Source organism: Aquila chrysaetos, chromosome 2 (genome assembly GCF_900496995.4).
Source record: "Aquila chrysaetos chrysaetos chromosome 2, bAquChr1.4, whole genome shotgun sequence".
NCBI lineage: Eukaryota > Metazoa > Chordata > Aves > Accipitriformes > Accipitridae > Aquila > Aquila chrysaetos.
In genome coordinates, this window is record NC_044005.1 from 65,104,551 (window position 1) to 65,124,319 (window position 19,769).

Genomic DNA, 19,769 nt, shown 5'->3' on the forward strand with positions numbered 1-19,769 from the left:
TTCTCGCCCGTACAGGGCGGAGGGAGCTTCGGCGTCTCAGAATCTGCCCCTTGCTTAATACCAGGCCGATGGGGTTTTTTAAACAATCGTGAGAGCCACCCGCCTGCTTAATTCGCCAATAGTTGCCTTTTTAAAAAGCTATCAGGAAAGCAGTGTATAGGCGACGTCTCATGCGTGAAAAGATTTTTCTCTGCATAAAGAAATGGCCACCTTATTTTGGGGGGGGGGGGGGCGTTGGTAAACGCGTCCAAATTCATAAACTAATAAATACATCAGAGTACGCCAGAATGTGCTGGAGAAGAAACTGGATCAGACGTGTCCCGTAGGGAAATGACCCAGTAGGGTTTTTCTTTCTTCCCCCGCCGCTTTGATTTGTACAGTTCTCTCCCCCCCCCCCCCCCCCCCCCCCCGCACAGGCACGCACGCATCCTGCAGTATACGCTCCACATTGTGCCTGGCTACACAAGTTTTCTACTACGTATCGTTGGAAACCTGTCTGTGAACCCCTTTGTTTTCACCCAGCCTTTCTTCAGATATCCCGTTTTATTATGCGCCTTTTAAAATCAAATTGCGCTGCAGTACCTGTGTGTTCGATTTTCCCAATATTAGCTGTTTTCCAGAGTTTTCTCCCCCGAGAATAAATGCATCTGAACTGAGCGCAGCTCCCCGGGGGCTTCAGGCAGCCAGAGGGTCTCCCTCGGCCCCCTCCCTCCCAGCCCCGACCGCGGGGCCGGTGGCCGGCGGCAGGACACGGCCGCCGAGCCGCTCCGTTCCCCGCTGCAGGCGCGGCGGGGGCGGGCAGCGGGGGGGGCCGGAGCCCCCCGCGCCCCGCGGGGCTCAGCCCCTCCGCTCGCAGGTGTCCCCTCCGCGCCGGCACCGCGCTCGCTGTTGTAAACTCCGCTCCGACGGCTTGTACGCCGAGGAGTAACGGCAGAAGGGCCATCCCGCGGGGGTGCGTTCAGTGTATCTATCAAACAGGATCCCGTAGTCCCCCCCGGGACAGAGGAGCTTCCCCGAGGGGGCGAGCGACATCGGGCTCTTGGCTGGTACGAAGACCACGGATTTAGCTGCGGTGGGCTGCCTTTCTCTGTACACCTGGAACGGGGCAGTGCTAGCTCTGATCTCCGCTGGCAGAAGTCCCGTCCCTGTTTTGACGAAGGAAAACAGGGCTGATGTCCCTGAAAGGGCCAAATTGTCCCCATCGTTCGGGAACTGCCTCCTGAAATCCGCCGGGCAGTGTCCCTAGCGTGCTGACCCCGCGCGACTTGGTCCGGAACGCCGTGACTTTGTCCGCGTTCCGTGCAACTTCGAAAGCTGAATAATCAATCGCCTTTCGTCCGCCGGTCCTTTCACATCTTGCACTTTATCTACCGTAGCGTTTACACATTCAAAAATCTACACACAGGGGCTCGCCGAGTCCGAGCCCCCGGGCTCCGGCCGCGGGGGGAACTGGGTCGGCTTCTGACACCCACCCGGGCTGCGGCTGCGGGGAGGAAACCGAGTCCCGGTACACCAGGAAAGCGGATCCTCGGTGAGCTGCTGTCCTCGCTGGGGCTGCCTGGGGTTGGTTAGGTGGATGCTCGTGTTCCCTGGTATAAATTAGCAGAAGTATATCCTACTGATTTATTTATTTTTCCCAAACCAAGGGTGTTATAGAAGACACTCGCTGCGGCTCATGTTGACAAATAACTCGTGAGCTACCTGACAGTGTTAGTCCAGTTGTTGCCCATATGTCTAAATACCCTCCAAGAGACGTCAGTGCCGTTGAGCAAGAGAATTACCTCAAATGAAAACCAGAAGGAAGATGTTTTTTTTTTTTTCCTCTCCCCCAAACCACTTTACACCTGATGGCAGTAACACACGGGGAAGATTTTTGAAAATTCAGTATCACCTTCCCCCATAGTAGCGATCGCTTTGCAACATGACGGGGAGCGGGGAGGGTGCTCTTTTTTTTCTCCTTTTCTTTCTTTTTTTTTTTTTAATAATCCATACCTTCACTAAATGACTTGCGCTCGTGTTTGTTTAACAACGGGTCGCTTCGGTAAACAAGACAATCAAAAGAACATTTGAGACTACGTGGATACATTTCTCTGCTGCTTGTAGACGCCTGGACACCCAGAGGAGTTGTTGAATGCTTCTCCTTCCATCCTTCCTTTATTTACCCAAATGAACACAGGGAAAGCTTTTAACCGAAGGGAGATTTAAGGTGATAAGGAGCGAAGCTGCGCTTCGAGCTGCAGCCCTCCGTGGAGCAAAAGGGATGGATGGGGTGCTTCAAAGGCTATTTTTTTTGTTGACATTTTTCTTCTTTCGAAAACCGAGACCGTTTCTTCTTCCTCGAAATATTCCGACGGTTGCCTTGCCAGTGCAATCTCATTTTAAACAACTATTTTAGCCGAACACTCGCACCGACTGGTTTGGCAATTATTTCAGGCTTTTGAGCGTCCCTCATGGTTTTAGGGAAGACTCTACAACCCTTCTCTTCACACACACCCCCAGGCGCTCTCTTTCTGCCCTATCTACTCTTTTTAGGAGCCAGCAGTTTTAGGAGCCGCGCCTGTTGGTTTTTTTGTTGGGTTTTTTTTCAGGGGACTAGCGAGATTAGGAATGGTCCGGCTCCCTGGGAAAGACAGAACCCCCCTCGCTCCATATCCACTTTGCGGGCAGTTTTAAAGTGCCTCTGTCTCCTGATGTAGGAGGTTTGGGGTTTGGGTTGGTTTGGGGTTTGTTTGTTTTTTTTCTCTTTTTTGGTCTGTTTGTGGGATTGCTTGTTTTTTTCCAGCATGTACCAAGAAGATTTGTTAAAATCTTTCTCCATCCTCCTCCCCCCGCTCCTCCGACTCGGTTCACGCTGTCCCACAGCGCATCAGCCCGGGGCTGAACCGTACCCCGTTAAGGGGGGGGGGGGAACACGACGACAGGGGACGTGGCTACAGCTTATTTCTCCCAAGCACGACCACTTGCTTGGGGCGGGGGGGGGGTTGTTAAAACTGCCGATCCTGACAACCCACAGTCCCGAGGGACTCCGGCCGCTCCTCTCCGGTGCCCACCGGGGAGACCGGAGCGTCGCCTGGATCGCGATAGCTAAAAAATCCCACCTAACACCCCCCCAAATAAACAAAAATAAACCTCAACAGAGCGGAGCGGGCAGGTAGGCGCGGGGGGGGGGGGGCGGGGAGTGGGCGCCGCGCGGGGACGCGCGCGGGGAGGTTCCCCCCCGCGCGCGTCCCCGCGCGGCGCCCACTCCCCCCCTCCCCCCCCCCCCCCGCGCGGCGCCGCCAGGTCAGAGGGCGGACGCGGGGAAAGAGGGGAGGGGGGGTGTGCCCGGGGAGCGGTGACGTCAGTGTCCCCTCCGCCAGTGGGAGGCCGGGCGCGGTGCGGTGGCGGCCAATGGGAAGCGAGGTGGGTCCGTGAGTGGCATTAAGGGAGGTGCTCGGCCGGGGAGGCGGGAGGGGGGGCTGGGAGAGAAATGAAGTTGTGCTAAAAGGCTTTTAGCCATCAAGAAGTTATTAGGCATTTCTCAGCCGCAAATTAGGGATTCTTCATTAATACCAACCTCGCCCCCCCCCCCCCCCCCCCAACCTACCCCCCACCCCCCCGTTATGTGAGAGGGAGAGCCTGGGAGCCGATAAAGGGGATGGGGAGGCGGCAATGTCTGTCTGCCCATCGGTGTGAGGAGCAGTGACAGGCGCAAACTTTTCCCCGTGCCATTAATGAACCAATTAAAGAGTTGGGCTCCTCACCCCGGGAGAGCTCTCTGCAGGCTGCCGGGCTCAGGGACTCAAGGTAGGTAAAAAAAGATCACAGCCCACCACAAGCTGCCAGCCTCAGCAAGGAGCCGCAGTGATGTGCGGGGCTAGGCTGTGGGTCGTTTCTCCCCCGGTGGAAAAAGAGGAAAAAAAAAAAGAAAAAATAGTAATTTGGTTGGGAAAATGTGATTTTGGGGGGGATTCCGGCTCGGGGCAGGGCTGGGCAGAGCGTGCCTCCCCTGGCTGGGGAGCAGCTGGGGCAGACACCCCTCCACTCGGGGAATGAGAGGAGCACCCGAGACGAGGGGAAATTTAAAAAAAAAAAAAAAAAAAAGGCAGAAATACTCCGGGATCGGAGGCTCTTGCCCCGCTGCGGGGCTGGAAGCCCGGTGCGCGGGGAGGTCTGGCCGCCGCCGCCGCGGTGCCAGCCTGGGGGAGCGCGGAGGGGACGGCGCAGCCCCGCCAGCACCGAAACCAGCCGGTGACTCCTCCGCCTTTGCCGAGAGCCGGTTTCTGCCTTGGTTTCGTTCTGGCCATGCAGTGCACACCTGGGCTGGGAGTGCGAGGGCTGTGGGAGGAGAGTGCGGGGCCGGGTCCTCTACGGGCGCGCTAGATGGGAAAATATACTTTTTTTTTTTTTTTTTTGTTCTTTCCCCTCTGGTGGGAGAAAATACTACACCCGCCGGAGGCTGGTTGTTGATTATTATTTCTCGCGGCTCCGCTGCGACGTTGTGTACCGGCTCTCTCACCCCAGGACTGCTGTTGTCTTCACAGAGGCCCCCGGGAAGTCACCCAGCGCCCTGGGAGGCAGAGCACGGCCGGGCGTTTCGGGCCTCGGATTGACAGCGGATCACGGGAAGGAACGGGATTATTATGACCCTCTTCCGAGGAGCTATGCTGCCCGCCATGAGTAGGAAAAAAGGCCAGAAATACCTCATTTGGTTGCTGTGTGGTGCCGCAAGCTTCTAGCTTTTTTATTTTATTTTTCCTGCAGTTGCTTGGAGTCTCTGAGCTGCATTGGATAAATGCCTTTCCCATCCGATTGACTCTGCTTTTCAGAGATTTTTTTTCTTTTTTTTTTTTTTTTTAAGAACACCTCTCTGGTCTTCAATACTTGTTTGCGTTTTACACAACCGAACGGTTTTTCAGAGTAATGGCCGCGCTCCGAATCACTGCCTGATGCTCCGGAGAGATGAATTGCAGCTGAAAGTTTCCCTTCCACCTTTGGATGAATCTCTGGAATTTAAATTGTAGGAAGGAAGGGGGAAAAAACCACGATGAAAGAGAAGTCCAAAAATGCTGCCCGGACTAGGCGGGAGAAAGAAAACAGTGAATTTTATGAACTGGCGAAATTACTACCCTTGCCCTCCGCTATCACCTCTCAGCTGGACAAAGCATCCATAATCAGACTCACCACCAGCTATTTAAAAATGAGGGTGGTTTTTCCAGAAGGTAGGTGGGAATGCCTATTCGCCTCTATTTCCATTCCGATCCAGGTGTCGCTTGTCGCTTTTACTTAAAAAAAAAAAAAAAAAAAAAAAAAAAAGAAAAAAAAGTAAATCGCATGGGGTGGTGTGCTCGGAGGCCGGGTGCTCTCCGCTGTCATTTTTCTCTGTCGTAAATACTTTCCCTTCAGTTTCTATGACAGGTTTGGTTGGGGACTTTACGGTGCTTTTGTCAACACTTGAAGGCACTGAGCTCTGCTGCCTGTTCTGCTAAAGCAAACACGGGTTTTCTTTTCCCCCAGTCTCCCAGTAAGATGTGCATCCCTCGCCAAGCACGTGCGTGGCGAAAGAGGGGACGATTCACCCCTATTTATAGCCATACTATGGGGGGAGTTAATATATGGGTAAATATTTACATAAGTCTATGCAAAGTCCTAAAGCCTTAGTTCAAGTATCGAGCAAAGGTGCGGTTTACAGGTACAGCACAGACGTACAGGCGTGCTCACACACACACGCACAGCCTAAATAAATAAGCCAAGCACACCGAATCGCATCAGGAATGCGATGTGTCTGGCTCTGAGGATCATTAGGGCAGTTTGAAGGCGTTAATCGACCTAGGAAATTTTTAACGGGAGTTTTGTACTCTGACATACTCAATCCCCCTGCCCACCCAGCGCTGCTGCAAGCCCGGCGTCCGAGTCTGGGCCTGATTCTCCTCCACGGTCAGGCAACAGTAAACTTCACGTTGACTTCCAAGGCAGCAGCAACAGTCCTGCCTGTCTAGCAAAAGCAGACTTAAGCGTCCTAAAGTATGTCTTGCTTTTGAGTAGAATTAGGATTTAAAGTGACCGTCCTGGGGGTTCTAGATCGGCTGCCAAGAAAAACAAAGAGCATAGAAAGTTAAGAGGGTCGGAATAAAGTTCTCCTGTGTTCTCACTCTATTGCTTTTATAAGAAGCAGGAAACAAAATCAAAAATACTTCAGTAATCTTGTATTTGGATCAATCAATTGAGATATCGTCTGCATGAAAGAAAAAGTATTGAGAGCTCTTTCCGACCTGTTAACAAAATTTGCTACATCTTTCTCTGAAAAGAGTGTGTTCATAAGAAATGGTATAATTTAGGCATGTCCCTCGGTGTTTTCTGTCTCTATACCTCGAGTCGGTCGGTCGGTCTGGCTGTCTATTATGTTTTATAAATCAAGAGTGTGTATACGGCCGGTTTGTTTGTTTTGCTTGCCTTTTTTTTTTTTTTTAACCTGTTTAAGTCTGTGAACTACTGGTCCTAATTCTACTTTTTGAAAGTAAACATGCACTCGGGCAGTCGTTTGGACTGGAGGAGGTACCCCCCCACACCCGCCGGTTACGTATGAACGCTTATACCTAGAGTCCACAGCAGTAATTTCCAATCCAGTGCATCTTGCAACAGTTTCTCTAAATAACTTTCCATATCTCCGAGTCACTTAGAACCAAAGAAGGGGATAAATGAAACCTTTCAAAAAAATAATAATAATTAAAGCCTTCATCAAGCCACTTTCCTCTTCTATGTGATCTGCCACCTTGAAGATCATTATGCGGGACAGTCCTCTGTTTCAAAGGAGAGCGAGCTGTCCTTTATACTGTCAGCGCATACTTTATAAAAATGAAGCTATAGCAAACTCCGGTGCCCATGATGTTCCTAAAAGGATTATTAGCAATGATTTGTCAACCCCTGCGGTCTCAGTAGGCTACCTTTCTGCGTGATTTCGAGCAGGTCTCGTCAATTACTGGTGCCTATGTAGCGGGTTGTTTGATCAGAAGAAGCATATGGTGTTGCTTGTAGGCTGTGAGTAATCACGGGAAGAGAAGAATAGCTGATCCCCGTCCCTCGGTGGCAGCGCAGGATGTTTGAATGCCCTGGGGAACCGTGCGGCGAAGTGCGCCGGGGCCGGGGCCGCTGCCGGCCGCAGCAGATGCTAATTTGAGCGCGGAGACAGAGGGGGCGGCTGAGCGGGGGCTTCGCAGGCAGCACAGCCTTCGCGGCCTAATTAAAGGCAAACTGTGAATTAAAAAGGAAGGCAGCGAGCAGGCACGAAAGGGCTGGCCCCTCCGAGGCGCGCTGCAGCGGCAGGCCCGCGGCATCCACGCGGGACCGCCGCGCTCCCCACCCCCTCCCGCCCCCGAATCCGCGCATCCCCGCGCAGGGCCGCGGGCCGGGCCGGGGACACACACACACACACTGCGGGCTGGGCGAGAAGGCCAGAGAGCGGGGGCCGCGGCGTGGCGCCGGCCCCACGCGTGTTCCCTCTCCCTCCCACGCACTTCCGAGGAGGGGGGAGCCGGGAGAGCACCCCGGCCCCGCGGCGGAACGGCGGCTTTCCCTGCGCTGGCCGGTGGCGCGATTAATCAACCACGAGCGAGGGGGGGAGGCGAGGAAGAGGGGGACGCCCCTGGTGTCCCCGGCCAGAGAAAGAAGTCATCGCTTCGCTGGGAAGGGAGAACAGGTAGTGGCAGCCAGGGAAACGACGCACCCGAAGGAAAAGCCTTTCCGAAAGGAGGAGGCAGGGTAGGGATGCTGGATGGATTTAATGGGGGGTCCGTCTGCTCGTTTTTGCCTGGGGACGAAAGCGGCACAAGCCTCGGGACAGACCCGATGAGTCGGCCGGAGGGCTGGAGGTGGGCAGCAGGAGGCTCGGGACCACGGCAAAGTGTCACGTCGTACATTTAAAGAGATCTTGGAGGAGTCAGCACAGAGAAGCGTTGTCTCTGTAAGAGCGAGCTGCCCTTCCAGTGTAACTCACACCCCCTCTCCCCGGTACAAGAGCGAATTTCCATCTGCCCGGAGAGTGCTTCCATAGGGGCTGGTTGTAAATAGTCACGTACAGAAAGATATACACTCCTCGTCGCCGCGCACACGCGGGGCTGGGGACTGGGGCACAGGCGGGAAGAATCGGTATGCATTTCTCTGCATATTTTTACGTCTGCAAGGTTCCTGTAGAGAGAGAAGGTGGGTAGATTTCGGGTTCATTTTGGAAACAAGAGAGTTTCCTGGGAGTAAAATGCCAGGAGAGTCACACGCAGAATAATCACGGGACCGTTCTCGTCTCACTCCCAGAAATCTAAACACAAATCGGCGACACCGAATAAACTTCATAAACCGAGCAGAGATTTTCCAGCGAGCTCCCTCTCATAATGGCTCTGTAATTCTCACAAGCTATTAAAACGCCTGGGTTGTTCTCTCTACCCCTGATTTCACTTTACTAGGTCTCCAGCAGATTAAAACTGTCAAGGGCGAAAAGTGTTCAGCGGCTTAGGTAGCTTGCACCGTTTCAGTGCTAAAACCCTCCTGTCTCAGGAGGAGAAAGACTATAAGACATATAGTAGTTTTCGGTGATCAGACAGCTTTTGGAAAGGCTGAAGATCTGCTAAATAGCTAAGGACAGTAAGGAAGATTTTTTTTTTTTAAGCAGAACTTCCTAATAAAATCACTCGTGAGTTGACATTCATCTATTAAAAAAAAAATCCTAAAATTGCAATTTAACATTAAACAGTTAATAGCAAGCAACGTAGCCTCAAAAAATATCTGGAAGAATCTCCGGGATGTCGAAGGACTAAAAGAGTTTTCCTTCAAAAAAGATCCGGTCGCAATGACTAGAGGGGTAAGTCTTCACTGACCCTCGCCAGTACCCAAAAGTGAAGGGAGAAAACAAACAAACAAACAAACTAAAAACCCCAAGTGGCGCAATAAATAGATTTTTGTTTGTTTGTTTTTATTTGGGTTTTTTGTTTTGCCTTTTTAGTTAGGAATATTTTAAGGGTCCTATTCTCCTTCCGCGAACAGAGAGGGAAAAGGAGGGTTTGCAGTCTCTGTCCTAGCAGGGATGGATCTTTTCGGCGCGGAGAGGCGTTCGCTTTTCGAGACAAAAGCAGAGACTCCGTTTACGTAAACTTCGCCGAATCAGGATGGTTAACATTTCAATATTGAAACCCTTAACCTTGTTCTATTCTAAAGGGGGAAAAGATCAGCAGAAAAAAAAAAAAATCCCATTCCCACGTGGATAGGTGATTTAATGCTGTTTTTCTTACTGCTAAGGGAAATGATTGAGCATTAGGTTTCAGTGTTTATTTTCTTACAGAAGTTTTTCTCATTTAAGCTGCAGTTTACTCTCCACGCTGCCTCTCTGTTTAATTCCAGTTTTGATGTGAACTTAAAATGTGAAGTGCATAACTAAACTACTAGCATGATCGTTGAAAAAGCAGATTTATGTGTTAGAAAGAATGCTAAGTGAGATGAGTGGAAAAAATCATACTTTCTTTAGAAACATCCTCTCCCTTCTCAGCAACATACGACCGTTTTAATGTTGGAGGATATTTTTCAACTTGCATATAAATAGCGTGTGTTCGCAAGTGCATTGGTGCAAACCCTTCCTTCCCCAATTTCTTCGGAATAAGAGCTATTTGAATTTGCGTCTTCTGTAGAAGCGAATAAGTGGTTGGCGCTCGAAAATTTCCCTGATTATTCCCCCCCCCCCAATTTGGGCATGGTTCCGTTTGTTTGCATTTCAGAGCGCAATTCCGTTACCCCGTGTGTGCCAAAATGCTATTTCTTTCTAGAGTGAATCAGTCTCAGCATTATTTCCACTACCGTTTGCTTAACAGGGTTGTTTGTTTAGTCAACAGGACTTTTCCTCCCTCTTATTATTATTTTTATAAAGAAAGCGGGATGCTAACTTATCTCTGCTTCAAATGAACACATGTGATTTACCGAGATAATAAATCTTTACAAAACCTTGCTAATGGCCTCCGCAGGCAGTTGGAAATGAGCAGCATTTTTTTTTTTTTTTTTAAACTTAGCTTATTCCGTTTCATCTGAACCCTCCGACGGCGACCCACTCCTTCACAGAAGCCTCATTTGGCCGAGATTTTGAGTTATCATTAACCACTGCCTGTTAAATTAACTGAGAAATCGGCCCTGTCGGGCGTTAGGCGATGGCAAAACGGAGCGCTGGCGGTGGACTATTTAATTAAACGGTTAATCGAATCAAGCTAATTCCTCGATACAACATCCAGTTGCCTTTTCGCTTGCCGGTGACTAGGGCGTACAGCTTCTGTCCCTGCGGCTCCCGCTGCTGTTATTTGTCATTTTCCCTGGGCAGCGAGGGAAAACGACCGCCTTGAAGACGGGGACCGAACTGCCCTGCCTCCCTCTCCCCAAACAACCGTCCGTGCCCGGCTTCTCCCCGCAGCAGCTGCAGGGAGGGTTATAGGGCAGCAGCGGGGCCGGCGAGGGGCGATGGGGAGGTGGGAAAGAAAAATGCTGCTTTACGGGCTGCGCACCGGGGCGAAACGCCCGTGCCCGCCGTAAAGCTTTACGAGCGGCTTCGCCGAGCAGGTTGCACGAAGCCGGCGTGCGGGGACGGGAGGGGAGAGGGGCCCGGGCCGCCCCTCTTCGCCTGCTCCCCCCCTCCCGCCCCAGCGCCGCGGGGGAGGCTGGCGGGGCCCGGCCTGCCTCGGTGCCGCGGGGAAGGGGCGAGCCCCGGGGCGGAGGTGGCCGGTGGTCCCGCATCCCTCGCCCTCCGCGGGGTCAGCATCCCCAGCGGCGCGGGCGGCGGGAGAGCTGCCTCTCCTCCATCTTTAATAAGCAGAGAGCGGCTGTTGGAAGGGCAAAACAAACGCAGCGAAACAAAAGCGAGCGGAGACGTCGCCGGGCCGCGGCCCCCGGGAGGCGGCGGCGAGAGCCCGGCAGCGGGGCGGCGAGGGCCGCTGCCCGGAGGGGGAGTTCGAAGAAGCTCCTGGAAAAGCGAAACGCGCCGTGGAGCTCCTTGGACCCGCCTTAACCAAGAGTCCCCGCTGCTGCCCCGGCGGGCCGGAGCCCAGGGCGGCCCCGCAGCAGCGGGCTGCCTCCGGGCGAGCGCCCTGCGCCTCTCCCCCTTCCCATCCTCAGCAACAGGAGAAAACTCTGCCCGCGGGGCCCTCGCTGCGAGGCAGCATCCACCCGGCGTGCACGGCTTCCGTGGGCCTCGCACCCCTACCCTCGCCCGTGGGCCTCGCCGGGCCGTGCGGGGCGCAGGGGCCAAGACCCCGGGGGGGGTCCCCAGAGGTTCTCCCACCCCCTCCCGGAGGTAGCTGCCCCTCAAAGCCTGGCCTCCCAAAGAAGCGGATCTGGAGCTCAGGCTGGGCTCTCCACTACGTGATTTTTGAACGAGGACGTCAAACCGCCCGTTCTGCCGTTGTTTTCGCTACCGTGAATCCGGATTGCGCTGAGATTTCATGACGGATAGTCCGTTGGGGAAATCGTAGTAACCGCTTTTAAAAGCCGGCAAATCAACACAAAGCAGATAAGGGCTCGCATCTTCTGGCCACCCCACCCCCACCGTCCACCCCCGCCCCCCTTTGCTATTGCCAGACAAAGGAGGGGGTCGAGGTGGGTTCTGCGCTGCAGATGCTCGCAGAGGGACAAGTATAACCCGGAGATCAACCAGGGCCGAGGAGCTTCCCGGGCCTCCTGGAGTCTCACTTCCCCGCGCCTGCCTTCCTCCGTCTTTGCCTAGATCAAATTAGGAATGACTGAGGAATCTCTTTCCCCTTCCGTGGGACAGAGGAGCTTCTTGCGACAGTATCGCCACTGGGTAGGGACGATATCCACCCAACCCCTCCATTGGCTGCCGGCATCACGGCTTGCATCAATCAAAAGATGAGGGGAAGGAAAGGGCCAACGCAGCCGAGGGCTGCGGCGCTGGCCGTGAGCCTGGCTTGGGGGGCAGGCTGTCGGTGGGGGCCGGCTTGCCTAATGCCGGGGGTGGGCATGGCTGGGGAGAAGGCATTTCACACGGCCTCGCCGGCGTAGCTATCCCATGAAAACCGACGGAGGTGCTTTTTGATGTGGAAAGCGCAGTGGCTTTCCATTGGGAAATGCCGAGAGAAAGGATGAGTCAGCACGCTCGCCCCGCGCAGGATCCGCGCGGTCTCGGCGCACGCTGTTAGGTAACGAGGCTGCTGTTCTCAAACTAAGCAAGAGCCTGGCCAAAAAGCTTCCTTTTTTTTTTTTTTTTTTTTTTTTCTTTTTCCCCCTTCTGACAGGGGACGCTTTCTTGTGCCCCAAATTGTTTATCTTCTTAGAAAAAAAAAATCCTCGAGTGGAGGAGATTGTTAGGTAGGAGCCTATAATCTACATTTTGTCAAGAGTATCAAATTCATTCCGAAAGAAAAGCTTGATCCATTTATTTTTGCTGCTTGAATAACACAGCTGGATGATGCCTTGAGCTTACTCTAGACGGTTGCTCATCATTCATTCGCCAAGAACTGGCCTAAATGGTGCCTGTGGGATTAGGTCAATTTTAGTGGATCTACTTCGCCTCATTTGGTTACTAATTGGTTTCTTGTTTTATAAATCGAAATCTCATTTTCAGGAAATTACAAAACCCATGCAGCCAGTCCATTGAGGTAATCCGTGGGTCGGGGGTATTTAAATGGAAATGGCTCTACGATGCATCAAGTATTAAGCAACAGTAAAACTTCGCCTCTATTTCCAAATGAAATGTGAGCTCGCTAGCTCCTTAGATCCATAATAGATACATCCCTTCTAAGGCTACTTATGTAAATATGATAAACCAGACCTTGGTGGGGGAGGGGACGCAGGGAAGAAAGCAAATTTTATCTGCTAAGGTTAATGTGGCATATCTTGGAAATCTTCCAAAACAGATTATGTTTTGCTTTGTCTTCGGCCACTTTAGCTGGGAAAATCCTTTGCCTAAAAACGATTTAGTTATCCTTCCCCTCACAAAGCTGCTTGTTTCTATTCCAAACCTATTATGCTACTGGCTCTCCAAATTACAAGAGAATCTTTAGATCTTGTTTCCAAGCGTAATCCTGAAGCAAAAGGGAGAGCTGATTTCCTTGTTTTGTTTTAAATAGACAATCAAAGGATTTGCAGAATTTTCTGCGGTAGGTCAAGTGCAAGAAATCACAGTTTGCCCCCACAATAAAAGGAATTTGGATGTTAAAGCGAACAGACAGGGAAAAAAAAAGGGGGGGGGATATTAATGGAGAGGTTTTCTGGTATAATCTTTAAAAACAGTATTTAAGGGACATCAGGAGAGCCCGTCGATTTGGGAGAGGCTGGGCTTGGCAGTGAATAGAAATAGTCTCCGACTTGGAAGTGCTGAAACATCTGGAAAGTACAAAGAATCTCTCGTGATAGGATTTCAAAAAGACGGTACAGGTAGACAAGTGAAAACGTTTAATTATAAACCATTAACAGACACAACCCAGCAACGCGGGGTTTCCACCTGAAACACAGCGAGGAGTTCAGCGCCCCGTGAAGAACCGCCTTCCCGGGGGGAGGTTAACCTGTAATGCCCATGAGCTGTTCATTAACCCGCCGGGGTCGGGTTATTTTCCCTTTTAGAAGAAGAATAATTAGAGCCGTAAACTTCGATTAATAAGCAACTTAAATCATAGGCGGGGAGCGCGGATTTAGTCCGGAATACAGAAACCTGTCATTCACTTTTCCCTCCTGGTGGGGGGACTTCGCAAGGAGCCGCTTTGGCCACCCCTGCTCTAACAGGCCGTCCTGGCTCCCCAGCAGAGAAACCTCTGAGGGGCTCGGGAAAAACAAACATACAGCGGGGTTCTTTCTCTTTCCCTGGAAGCTGTGCAAGATTTGCCAGCTCCTTGCTGATTTCGGGGGGGGGGGGGGGCGGCGGGGGTGACCCTCCATCCTGGCGGCTGGCTCCCGGGGGGGGGGGGGAGACACACACAGGACGACAGAGGTGCCTGCGGAGCCCCCGGTGCATCCCCCGTGGGTCTACCTGCCCCGGAGGGCGCAGGGAGGAGTGAAGCCCAGGGACTTAGGAAAAAGTCACTGGCTCCCCGCTAATTGGCGTGGAGGGATTAATGGGAAGGAGCCTGTTTCTGGCTGGCACACTGGTACACGCTGGGGGCTGCGGGATAGGGGTCAGGCCAGAGAGATGCCCCTGCCTTTGTAGGGCTGTGAAGTTAAGGAGAAAGAGAGAAGTGTAGGAGCGGTGAAGAGACAAGTTGGCGTGAGGAGGTGGACGAGGAAGGGGGGAGAAAGCAGGGACAGGCGGGGACGAGAGGGGCTCGTCGCTCGCCGCTTCGGCGGTGGGGAGGGCGGGCGGGCGAGGGTCGCCGTGGGATGCAGCGTTCAAACAGCGCGGAGGAAATCGTTAGCTTTGTTTAGACCGGCAAACACCCAGGTGAAGCCGGTCAATAGCGAGGAATGCCCGCGGCTGCCTGCTGTCGCAACCTCGCCCGTTTCCTTCGAAATAGCCGGGAAACGGGGTCCTGCCTTCCCCGAGCCAGCCCTGCGGGAGGGAGACCTCGGCGGCTGGGCTCTCGCCTCCCCTGGGCGATCCGCACCCCAGCCATCAATCAGGATTTGTATTTTTTTTCCTCCCTTTTACTTTATCTTAGTGTCTGTGCGTGTCAGGCTGAGCCTTATTTCACGGCATAAGCGTAAAAGGTTTTAACTGCCCCGTTTAAATTATTTGAGCAGCAACACTGTGAAAAGGCATCGCCCGTAAATAGTTTCACTCCTGTGGAATAATTTCCGTCTGGCTGTTGTTCCTCCTCACTTTGCATAGGAGAAAACAAGCGGCGCCTGAAGCGTTAGACCGGTCCGGAGGGATTCATTTCTGGAGGGGGCTCTTTGGAGGCAGATCATCCCTGACTGCAGAGACCCATCCCGCCCGCCAGAGCAGCGGGGAGGACGGATGGCGGGGAGGGAGGTGAATCCCGGAGCCCCGGCTTCGCGGGGCAGGAGGGAGGACGGTCCGTGCCGTCGGACAGTGACTTGCCTGGGCCGCCCCAAAGTGCCCTACCGCAGCCGTGAAACCACGCTGGGCTTAGCGACAGGTAGTTTGCTTTTCGTGGGCTTGCGTGGGGATCACTAAAAGGGAGAGCGTTTTAACACGGGGCTCGGGGAGAGCTGGATGAGTCGCATCTGGTCGCTCCTCTCTCCCTCCCCAAATACGTAATTACAAACCTTCCAGGTGAGAGGACTGTGGCCCCGAAGAGAGAAAGAGGCAGGAGGTCACAAAGCAAACTGGAAAGTGATCTCTGGCGAGCAGGGGGTCTAAGCCCATCCTTATCCCTCCCCGTCCAAAGCCTGCTGGCTAATTACCCGTCAGGTTGTGGCCGAGCTCTGCCTCCCGCGAGGGGAGGAACCCCCCGCAGGCAGCGCTCAGGAGCTGGCCTGCCCGAGGGGTTTCTCTTCCCCGGACACCGTCGTGCCACCTTAACCGCATCCTTCTCTCGACATCGAAAGCTTCCCCCAGCACACCTCTCTCTTTCTTTTTAAATAGCTCTCGGTGCCGTCCAGGAGCCCTGCGGAGGCGTCAGGAGAAAAGCGCTTTCCCTGAACTTCAGGGAGCCAGTTCCCAGTAGCCGAAGGCAGCACTAAAAAGCCCTTTTATCTGGCACGCTATCTCACTTAGGTCTTAGGAATGGACTTCACCGTTAAAGCAAAATAGATATTTTGGTATTCTTCTCTCACGGGAGTTAGGTCTTAAAAAAAAAAAATCCACAAAAGAGGCTTCTCTGCACAACGAAATCATGTCTAGTTTTCCAAAGATTATATGTATACAGGTTTTAGAGCGAATACGAGCAAAAAATCGAAAAAAAAATTCCTCTCCAGCAGGCCAGCACGAGTCAATTTTTCATCTCCTCACTTTACTTTTTTTGTGTGTCTTAAATAAACAGGACTTGGAGAAGCCTGGGGCCACTCTAGCCGAACCAGCCCGCTGGATAATGTTGGACGGGAGCTGGGATCCCATCTTTTGCAGGTACTGGCCTGGAAACGACAGCCATATGGTATTAATGATTAAAGAAATCATTCCCTCTTCTGAGCTTTTAATTGCCACCTTGACTAATTTTTAACTGTTCACGTGTTTAATAAAAAGGGGGACGGGAGGGGAACAACTTCAGGAATACGAACCGTCGTGGCTGAATGTCGCGCGTTTTAACGGGGCTGTGGTTTGGTCCCTCCGGGTCCTCTGCCCCAGCATCGTCCAACACAGGGTCCGCAGCGAGGGATTCACAGTGTATCCCAGTGATGGTTTTTCCCCAAGTTATTAACAACGTGACAAGTCCCGTCCATGTGCTGAAGCTCAGGGTGGTGTAGAGACAGGGAGAGGCTCTAGAGATAGGTTGGAGAAGGCTGTCCTGGGCTCAGCAGGCACAGAAAGGAGCATAGACACAGAACAGGTAGGACACATTTGAAAACTCACAGCTGCCTGAAATATTAAGGAGTATTAGCTGTTACTGTCACCATGCATTTTTGGTGGGGTTGTGTGGCCTTTTGGGAGCCTATTCTGCTCTCGGCACACCCAGAAGTCCCATCTTTGTCTGCTGAAATGTGCCTGATAAATTCTCTTGTCCCTTATTTACACTACTGAGAGTTTCAGAGCCTCCTTGCTCACTTAAAGTCTCCTTAGCAAATATCCAAGCGTTAAACCCCCAGTGACATTTGAAACGGGATAGAAATGTTCAGGATTTCTGGGACCGACACATTAATCATCAGGACCTCTTCTTAGGTACTTCCCAGGCACTTTGCATTACTTTTGAGCTCGGCCCCTCTGAGAAGTGGGTTGTATCTCAGGTGTCCAGGAGATTTAGAGGGATTCTTGTCCAGGACTTGCCCATTTCCTTCCATCTTTTTGAATAATCACAGCCTGGACAGGGATGCCTGTTTGCTAAAATAATCCGAGGGACAGGTACTTCATGAAATCTCTCTGTCTTCATGGGCGGCTCTATCTGTCTACCTATTGATATATTTATACTTCTCACCCCTCAACCCTTTTCTGCAGACGTTGGATGGTTTCATATTTGTCGTGGCTCCGGATGGCAAGATCATGTACATCTCGGAGACCGCTTCGGTGCACCTGGGCTTGTCGCAGGTACGCTGGGGGGGGCCGCTAGCCCCCGTGCCTGCCTGCCCCGGCCCCCGGCTGACAGGGGAGCTGCGTGCGGGGAGGGTGAGCGGTGCCGGCGATGAAGCCCTTCCTCCCCCCCCTCCTCCTCCCCTCTCACAGGTAGAGCTGACCGGCAATAGCATTTACGAGTACATCCACCCCGCCGACCACGACGAGATGACGGCGGTGCTCACGGCCCACCAGCCCTACCACTCGCACTTTGTGCAGGGTAAAGTACCCGGCCCTCCGCCCCCTCTTGGCCTGCGCGGCCGCGGAGGGCACCGCGCAGGGGCCGCGGAGCCCGCGGCTCACCCCACCTCTGCCTTTTCTCCCTCCCAGAGTACGAGATCGAGAGGTCCTTTTTCCTGAGGATGAAGTGCGTCCTGGCCAAGCGAAACGCCGGCCTGACCTGCGGGGGCTACAAGGTGCGTGCCCATGGCCAGGACCCCCCCGCCCCAGCCTTCCCGCGCCCCTGCTCCGGCAGCGCCGAGCACGCAAGGAGGGCGGTGAAAACGGGGACAGGAGTGGGGACGAGCCCTCTGCCCGCGGGGGCTGTCCCAGCCCGGGGCTCTTTCATGTGGTTCAGAGCCAGGATTTCTCTCGGAGCTTCAGGTTAAAGAGCTCAAACCACAAAACCAAGCAACCGAGCTCCCCGTGGGGTTTTTTGTTTTATTTTGCTTTTTAAAGTGAACCTCGCACAACCACTGACGTTCCCGAGGTGTCTGTGGAAGCTGTCAGGTGACACAATGAGAGCCCTGGGTTAATTTATTCCTTTATCGGGTAACTCGGCAGCTTCAGGGGCAGCTCTCCAAGCCAAGGGTCTTGCCCGGGTGTTTCACACGGTTCTGCTCAGGGCTCCTCGGTGGGGACAGCCCCTGCTCTCCGACCTCGCTGCTTTTGTGTCAGATGCACAACGCCGAAGAGCGGTGGGTACCTATAACCCAAGGAGATGCTGTGCCACGACGTGCCGTAGAACAAGAACATCTGTTGAACTTACCCCGGGAAGAAACACTCTAATAATAGAGAAGTAAGGGTGGAAGTACGTAGCACTCATCTGCAAGGATACGTTTAGGAGACATACCTAAATCTACGTCCAAAGATACTTTCTGGCTACGGATCGCTCTATCTATATAATAGACATATCTTACACATGTGACATACGCACACATGTAAACTCTTTCTCTCACACGCATACACTCTTCATTACAAAGTTGTAACTGGCTTGGCACTTCCGCGTCTTTCCTTTTTAGAAGAATAATAAAAGCGTAGTTAGGAGGTGGTCCAAAAACCACTTAAGTCAGTGGAAAAAAAAATCTCGTTGACTTTAACGGGCCTCAGATCAGTGCTGAACCCTCGTATGGAAAAAAACCCAACCCAAACAGAAAAGCAGAAAACCGGCAGACGGTGCCGCTCTGCCGGCGCGGTGGCCCGGGGCAGCCGCTCCGGGGCACACGGCGGCCGCATCGGCACCCGCCGGGGCGGGCGGGTCTGTCCGGGTCCCCTCCGCGGGGAGGGACGCCTGCCACAGCACCCACCCACCCCTGCTAGGCAGCCCCCGAGCTTCCCTGTGTCTCCGGCAGGTCATTCACTGCAGCGGGTACCTGAAGATCCGCCAGTACAGCCTGGACATGTCCCCCTTCGACGGCTGCTACCAAAACGTTGGCTTGGTCGCCGTGGGCCACTCGCTGCCGCCCAGCGCCGTGACGGAGATCAAGCTCCACAGCAATATGTTCATGTTTCGGGCCAGCCTAGACATGAAGCTCATATTCTTAGATTCCAGGTAGAGCCGGGGTTATTTCCGAATCTATTCCCCTAGCCCATCCCTTCTTCTCCCCAGGCCTCCTCTCCTGTCCTCTCACCCACTGATATTTGCTGCTTGTGTCTCTTGCAGGGTAGCTGAGCTAACAGGTTACGAGCCCCAGGACTTGATAGAGAAGACCCTTTACCACCACGTCCATGGCTGTGACACCTTCCACCTGCGATGCGCGCATCACTTGTGTAAGGAGATGTTCTTGTAGAGTCTCTGCCCCTCGCCCCCCGCCTTCTCCCTCTGCAGATGGACTTTGGGTTTGCTAGGGTTGACCTCTAGGTCGGAACGGGCAAAGCCAGCTCACTGGAGGGGAGAATAAGCAAAATCTGCAGCAGGGTTTAATGAAACAAGTCGTTAGAGACTTGAACTCCGAGCTGGAGGCAGGAGGGAGATGGAGGGGATCGGCAATGAAAGGCTGTTTTGCCCTCCTCGGCTCCCACTTGTAGGGCAAGAACCCCCCTGCACAAACTTCAGGCACTCAGTTCCCTTCAAATTTCGGTTAGAAAAACCCCTTTTTTCTTGCTCCAAAAAGCCACGCCAGTGAAATTCAAATACTTTTGTTCCACTAAGTCTCACAAATCTTGTCTGTGTATCTAATTTTGACTGCAGTAGTGAGCCCGATTCGGAGAGCTGTTCTTTATTCTATTTTGATATCATGGTGACATTAATACATGGATAGATGAATAAAAAGGATATTAATTTCCGGTAAATTTCCTTACAGAGAGTGTAACGAGAAGAGAAAAAACCCGAAGCCAGATTTAGAGAATTAAATCTCGATGACGATACGGCGGGGTGGGGGGATTCGACCCCCCCGGTGTACTCACCCTGCCCCACCAATCTCCCCGAACAGGCTTT

At 53.0% G+C, this 19,769-nt stretch overlaps 1 protein-coding gene across 1 annotated transcript in view; it reads left to right on the forward strand.

Annotated features, from left to right (window-relative positions):
- The first annotated feature begins 3,652 nt into the window (after positions 1-3,652).
- SIM1 (SIM bHLH transcription factor 1) overlaps positions 3,653-19,769 on the forward strand; it is a 50,237-nt gene continuing 34,120 nt past the window's right edge. The window contains exons 1-8 of the mRNA XM_029996605.2: positions 3,653-3,786; positions 4,524-5,201; positions 15,894-15,976; positions 17,000-17,089; positions 17,225-17,333; positions 17,444-17,529; positions 18,685-18,884; positions 18,996-19,102. Of these exons, the coding sequence (XP_029852465.1) occupies positions 5,027-5,201; positions 15,894-15,976; positions 17,000-17,089; positions 17,225-17,333; positions 17,444-17,529; positions 18,685-18,884; positions 18,996-19,102 (850 nt within the window). The 5' untranslated portion in view covers positions 3,653-3,786; positions 4,524-5,026. The remainder of the gene's footprint in view (positions 3,787-4,523; positions 5,202-15,893; positions 15,977-16,999; positions 17,090-17,224; positions 17,334-17,443; positions 17,530-18,684; positions 18,885-18,995; positions 19,103-19,769) is intronic.